The 7,537-nt window shown below is 38.7% G+C and overlaps 2 protein-coding genes across 2 annotated transcripts in view; both read left to right on the forward strand.

Moving 5' to 3' along the window:
- Positions 1-217: 217 nt before the first annotated feature.
- Positions 218-2,635, forward strand: LOC115950099 (G-type lectin S-receptor-like serine/threonine-protein kinase LECRK1). The gene is made up of 3 exons (XM_031067348.1): positions 218-275; positions 535-1,865; positions 1,946-2,635. The coding sequence occupies exons 1-3, from the start codon at positions 218-220 to the stop codon at positions 1,949-1,951; spliced, it is 1,395 nt and encodes a 464-aa protein (XP_030923208.1). The 3' UTR covers positions 1,952-2,635.
- Positions 2,509-7,537, forward strand: part of LOC115950100 (inactive protein kinase SELMODRAFT_444075-like) — an 8,055-nt gene continuing 3,026 nt past the window's right edge. The window contains exon 1 of the mRNA XM_031067349.1: positions 2,509-2,632. Coding sequence (XP_030923209.1) covers positions 2,509-2,632 — 124 coding nt within the window. The remainder of the gene's footprint in view (positions 2,633-7,537) is intronic.

Consider the following 7,537-nt stretch of genomic DNA (forward strand, 5'->3'; position numbering starts at 1 on the left):
AAAATATAGTAACATTTTATTGTTTCCTGATGTTATAATGATAAAATACACTACGGTCTATGTTTATCCAAAAAAAAGTCTTTGGGTTCAATAATTTGGTATTGCGTCCCTGGATCTTCTTGAATTTACGTTTTCTAGAGTTGAAAAACTTAAAGATGCCCTGTGGAAAACTTTATGGAGGTTGGGTTGGGTCAATCAGCTTTGTCTTCTTTAGGAAATGGCCATACCATTTCAGTTGTTGAAGACTGTGGCTGAGAAAGATGATAAATCTTGTGGTATGTTTTTGTTTAGGACCCAGCAGCACCAACAAAATGCTTGTTTTCTTATCAGCAACAGATGAAGCTAAGTCAAGTCAACAAGTCAAGTCTACTTTAGGCAGCAACTAACTCCGTGTAATTGCCTGGGTTGTTTCTTTTTGTTCCATTTAACACTCGGGAATTTATAGTTATTCAGAGAATTACAATAAATTTTGGACAAAATTCTCTTAATACTCCTCTTTCATTCTTTATCTCATGACTTCCATTTCCAAACCAGTTCTACTCTTACTGCTTGTTTTCTCACTTTCAATTGATTCAAGCGCTCGGCAAAACCACTCCAATGTGATCAACTTAGGGTCTTCGCTTTCCCCCAGTGCAAACCATACTTCTTGCCTCTCACCTTCTGGTCTTTTTGCATTTGGTTTCTACCAACAAGGTGATGGCTTTCTTATTGGAATATGGTTGATTCATCAAACTGAGAAAACAATAATTTGGACAGCAAATCGAGATGACCCACCTGTCTCCTCAAACGCTTCTCTGGACTTAACTAGAGATGGTAAGCTGCTGCTAAAAATTGAGAAAGGCATAGAAAAGTTAATTCCTCAAATGCTTGATCCTGCTCCTTTAGTTTCAGCTGCTATGCTTGATTCTGGTAATTTTGTTCTCTACGGCAATGATTTCTCTGTCATTTGGGAGAGCTTTGATTTTCCAACTGACACCATACTAGGAGGTCAGAATCTTTCTTCTGGGTATAAACTGGTTTCTAGCGTGTCTACATCAGACCAATCAAGTGGAAGATTTTTCCTTCAAATGCAGAAAGATGGAAACCTTGTTGGCTACCCTGTAAATAGCTCGGCAGAATCAGATGATGCTTATCGGTCATCTGACACTCCTAATAGCGGTTTCAATGTACAGCTTATTCTTAGTCATATAGGCATTCTATTCCTTAGTGGTGGTGATTTGCGTGAACACATTTTGGCAAATAGCTCCTACCCTAGCAAGAATAGGACTGCTATCCATCGTGCAACACTCGATGCAGATGGGATATTTAGATTGTATTTACACCGCTTTGAGAGCAGTAATGGCTCTGATGTGTTGCTGGAGTGGTCCGCATTGTCTAACCTATGTGAAGTCAAGGGTATCTGTGGATTCAACAGTTACTGCTCAGGCATGGGCAACAAAGATGTCTGTAAATGCTATCCTGGATTTCATTTCATTAACGCCAGTAAGTTGTTCCTGGGCTGTTACAAGAACTCAAGTGACGATGATTGCAGACGCAGTAAACATCCATCAATGTTGTACAGTATTGTTCCTTTAGAGAATCTGTGGTGGAGTGATTATCCTTACTCGGTGGTACAAATGGAGAAGGAAGATTGTTGCAAATCTTGCTTGGAAGATTGTAAATGTGGGGCGGTATTGTATACAGGTGATGAGTGTACCAAATTTAAGCTTCCACTAAGATATGGCAGAGTAAGTGATAATTTTTCATATACTGCCTTCTTTAAGGTGATAAGGGATGATCTCAGAATACCATTACCAGACCATAATCCCCCATTAGCTCCAACGGTCTTGACTGAAAGCAAAAGAAGTCTGATTTTGATTCTTTCTGTAAGTTTGGGTTCCATTTCATGCTTTTGTTTCATCTTTGCAATCTGTAGTTTCTTCAGATACAGGCGTCAACTTTTCAGGTATAGAAGGCTGTTGGGAAATGCAAATTTGGGATTAACTGAAGAGTTAACTCTAGATCATTTTCTTATAGCGAGCTTGAGAAAGCAACAGATGACTTCAAGGAAGAGTTAGGTAGGGGTTTTTTTGTAGCTGTTTATAAAGGGACTATATCTGAAGGTAACGAAGCTATGCTGTTAAAAGACTAGAGAAAGTAGTGGAAGAAGGGCAAAGGGAATTTCGAGCTGAGATGACTGCAATTGCATGAACTCATCACAGAAACTTGATTCGATTACTTGGTTTTTGTATTGAGGGCTCTAGGAAGCTTCTAGTTTACGAATTCATGAGTAATGGCTCGTTAGCAGATCTTCTCTTCAAGGCTGAGATGCGCCCCATTTAGAAAGAAAGAGTGAGAATTGCCCTTGATGTTGCCAAAGGGATTCTCTATCTGCATGAAGAGTGTGAAGTTCATATCATCCACTGCAATATAAAGCCTCAAAACATACTCTTGGATGATACATGGACTGCAAAGATATCTGATTTTGGGTTGGCAAAGCTGTTAGTGCCAAATCAATCAAGAACCACTATGGGAATTGAAGCAAAAGCTGGGTACTTGGCACCTGAATGGCAAAAGAATGCCTTAGTATCTGTTAAAGCAGACACATACAGTTTTGGTATTGTGCTTTTGGAGATAGTTTGTTGTAGAAGCAGTATAGAAATAAATTGAGAGTTCAAATATGTGTATAAACACCCATGAACGTTTAGACCCCCAAATTACAACTTAACCAATTCAAACATTATGTCAAACAACTAGTGTGCGGAAAATTAATATAAGCTATAATATGGAATTGGAAAAACTATCTAAGCCAAATTAAAATCACAACCCACAGCAGATAAAAAGGCAAAGATAAAAGGGAAGGAAGATGCAAACACAAAGACAACACGCGATGTGTTAACGAAGAGGAAACCGAAGCCCTCGGCGTAAAACCTCTCCGCCGCCCTCCAAGCGGTAAACAATCCACTAGAAAATATAGTTGGGATACATGGACAGCAATAGACCCTCCAAGCCTAATCTACCCAGTGCACTTAAGCCCTCCAAGCTTCTTGCTCCAACGAGGTTGCGCCGAACCTTTTTCTTTTCTAGCTTCCCAGATTCCGCTACTAGACCGTAGCATCAACCAATGTAGATTGGTTCCTTCCTAACTGCTTCCCAGAAATCCAAATAGCCCTCTCACAGTGATGAATATGGTGAAAACAAGGTTTGGTAAAATGCCTCTCAAGGATTTGACAATGGAGAGGAAGAGAGTTGAGGAATTTGAAGAGACTCTAATGTATAGATTGTGGGTGAATCAATCTTGTTTTTCTTTAGGGTTTCTCTCTCAAAATTCTCTCTGGAACCTCTCTTTCATTTGTGGGTAAAAGGGGTATTTATACTGGAGTAAGAGAGGAATGTGAAATGTCAGAATTTACAAAACAAGGGTGGCTCGCGACTTAACCTCGCGACTTGACTGAGTCGCGAGATCCAGTTGCGAGATAACCGTATGGTCAGTTGTCCTGTAGTGCTCCAACTAGCATGACTGTTCAACTTCTGGCATGCTTGGCACGTGTGCTGCGTCTGGCGGCTTAAAGTCGCGAGTCACCCGTGAGGCCAAGCCGCGAGTCTCTGTTTTCTTACACACTCTTGAGCAAACTTCACTCTATCTCACTCACTATCCTTACAACAAGCCCACCTAAATACAAGGTTACTAAATGTTGAAATACAAGCAAATTTGGCACGGAATAAAGCCAATAAAATGGTTGATTAAATTCAACCTTACAATCTCCCCCTTTGGCTATTCCGTGACAAAACCCTAAAACAAACTCTAGACTTAACATGTGAGTTGGGAATAGTTGAACAAAACTCATTCACACCTAACTCTGGAAGCTGTGAAGCACTTGAATCATAAGAACATGAAACTCATGAAATACAACAATACACCATGATCATTGTATGCAGAAAAACATGAAATGCATATGAAACAAGCTTAAGGTGATCAAGCAAAGATGAAGTGAAGATTCAAATCAAGGCTTGATCAACCAAGTAATCACCACAAGGTAGTGATCACAGTGCTCATTCACACTTGGAATGAACACTTGAACATACAACTTAACAAGAACAAGGCAAGATACTTGTATGCTCAATACTCAACCAATGCATAATACACAAAGTATATGCATCTAGGAACAATCCTACAAGGGCACAAGAGTGACAGTACATAAATCAAAATGCAAGACATTTAGATAGAAGTACTGATTTCAACATAGCATAAAAGGCTGCATTAAGCAAGGTACAAACCATAAAGCCTACAGAATATGCATAAAAACATTAACCCTAAAAGTTTACATAAGCACATGGGTACAAACACAATATTAAACCAAGATCAACAAAACACAATAGGTTGAATAACATCAACAATGTATATAAAAGATTAAACCAAGATTATAAGTTATGAGTTAGAAACAAGAACACACCAAAAACCATAGTGTATCACACCCATATAAACATTAAATACCCAAAACATAAGCATATATAAACAATGTCTCTGATTTTGACAACTCCCCCTCAACACATTACTCCCCCTTAAGAGCTGCTTTTCTGCTTCTCATCAACAATCTCATCAACAACAGAAAAAACATCTCCCCCTTTTTGACCGGAATGGCCAAAGGGTCACTGTCCATGCTGGGTGGTGAAGCTGTCAAGTTTTGCAGACAAAATATCAATCTGGTTTTGCATGGCTCTCATCCTCTCAGAGTGCTCAGTCTGGACTCCTCTGATCCCATCAAGTCGTTCCAGAATGATTTGAAAAGCATCTGGAGGTGTATCTGAAGAAGTTGATGCTCTAGTCCTTTTGCCACTCCTCCTGGGTGTTGAGGTTGATGCATGCCCTGCTGCCTCTGCCTCAGTCTCCATTGGGACACCCTCTCCTTCATCACCTAGAAGCCGAACACTTATCCTTTTGAAGGTAAGCTTGTTAATTGCAGAAGGTGTGGACATGGGACTGATGACTCGAGGGATTGGAACACCCTTCTTTCTAAAGATCCTCATCAACAAACTAGGGAAGATCAGTTTTGGCCTAGAAGTGGTTCTAGTCTTATCCACAATAGTGTCATATATGTGGGAACTGATGTCAATGAATGACTTTTCTTTGAGATCTATCAGAAAAATTGCTCTTGCACAGTTGATTGTAGTCAACTTCCTTATAGGATATAGGTTAAATATCATGATTATAGTTAGACACCTCATGTCCACTGGAAAAGCTGTGGTATTCGGACATTTCCCTTCTCTTTGTCCACCTATCCTCTGTTGAACAGTTTCAATAGACACTATCCTATCTTTGTAATTGACAAACTCCTGATCTTCTAATCCTTCAAGACCTAGTACATCATCAATGTCATGTGCATCCAAAGTGAACTCTTTACCTCTAACCCAGCAGCTTAGATCATCCTCCCTTATCACAGCATTTGAATAAAATTCCCTAATCAGGGGTTCACACACTACAGGGAGATCACTCAGAAACTTTTCCCATCCTTTCCCTTCAAAACAGTTGGGGATAAACGTGTTCCTTAAATCCTCCAAATCCACAAACCTTTCTTGAATAATTCCTGCTTTTAAGAAGAAATCCTTGTATCTCTCAAAGTGGGAAACAAACCTGAACAAGTTAGGGTCCATTTTCATCCTCTTATCTACCTTCTTTGCAGGTGTTTTCTTCTTTGGGGATGAAGGTGCCATCTGTGAACAATCAGAAGAGGCCACAACAACATAGAGTAATACATGTGCAGAACTAATCAGTACTATGTCATTAACAACAAAAAAAATGCAACCACACAGATGAACTTAAACACTTAAACCTTATGCTACTTAAAATAGCCACATGGATGAACAAGCCTAAAAGAGAAAACACAAGAACAACAGGGAGAATGCAGGGGAGTATTAAAGCAGCAGAGATAGAAAACATCCTAAAGACAGATATATGTCACTGAGACATACAATGGGATGAAAATGACATGACTCATAATCAGCATAGTAAAACTCACAGATACTCCCAATAGATTCACACAATAGAACATGCACATTTAGCACAATAAACTTCACATCTACAATAGGAACATTTTGAATCAACTCATCAGCACAAGTTTAGATAAAATGAGTAACCAAAAAAAAAATTAGCTAAGCACAAGATGAAGACCAAAAACAACAACTAAAATAATTTCAAACTCAAGCAACAGCATCCACAAGCTAAGCATGAACATAGAGCAATAGCTGAAACACAAACCCATCTCAAAAACATAAACAAATGCGAATAATCAAGGGGGAAAAACACAAAATCAAGTAGAAAGGAGTTCAAGAAAGAAAACCCATACCTGTTACTTGAAGATTTTGAGCAGAAAACACGCAATAATGGAGTTTGGAAATGGGAGCACGGAGTGTTTGGGAAGGAGACAGTTGTGAGAGAAGATGAATAGTCACAAAAGTTCGAGGGGAAAACTGAAAAAGATTTAAAAACTGTCCCTACTTTTGCCAAACACGCGTTTTTCGCGACTGAAGTGAGTTGCCACAAAGTCACCAATTCAAGCCGCCAAAACACTCAAAGACAAAAGTTGAAAAAATTTTCTAAGTGTTTTTCGCGACTGGAAGGTCTACCAGCGAGAGAGTCGTGAGCTGAGCCGCGAAAATCTCTGAGTAACCCTCGTGACTGGACCTTCCACTCGCAAACAAATCGCCAAATATGACCCGCGAACACGCGACTGAGGCACGCGACTTGAATTACCCTCGATTGAGTCGCCAAAACAGGGCAAAAATGGATTTTTGAAAATTTTCAGATTTTTCTAACAAAATACTTTCCAAAAATACCTAAAACACTAAAAGATCTTTTTGTACTTGAATTAACAAATATTGAGCATGTGAAAACACATTTCATCAAGTACAATCACACAAATGAATATGGCATTTATTGAACATAAACTTGTGTGTTGTGTGTGGATATCAACAATGAGATAGTCCTTAGTTTAATGTGAAACTTCAATGATTAATTCAACCAAGGCATACACAATTAGCACTAGATCATGTGATCCATCTCAATTATAGAAATATGTATATATGACCTCCCACAAAACTTGATAACATATCTTGGAGCTTTACATTTGACTCCACTTTCAATCATAACATTTGATCTTTTTGATCTTTTGAGACAATCACCTCTCATTGTGAGAGTGATATTTGATATTTCACTTTAATGAACTAGCCTTTGGCTTTTTGAATAAACAATCACTTCAATTTTAGGTCGCTTACCCTTTTTCCTAGTCGAATACTAGAGTGTGCGATAGGCTTTTGCAGCTCAATATCTCTTTTCATTTGGAGATTTACATTTTATGAGCTCTTTTTAGCAAAAACAAAAATAAAGAGTGGGAAGATATATAGACACAAGTCTATGCATGTCTCAAGATCATCATAACCATTCACTAATCATTCATGATAAGTTTGAAGATCTATTTACAACAATCACATAGATTTCACGATTTTTCCCACAGTGATATGAGTGCAAAGAAACAAGCAATGCTCGAAAATGCAGAAAACC

Source organism: Quercus lobata, chromosome 6 (genome assembly GCF_001633185.2).
Source record: "Quercus lobata isolate SW786 chromosome 6, ValleyOak3.0 Primary Assembly, whole genome shotgun sequence".
In the NCBI taxonomy this organism is placed as follows: Eukaryota; Viridiplantae; Streptophyta; class Magnoliopsida; order Fagales; family Fagaceae; genus Quercus; species Quercus lobata.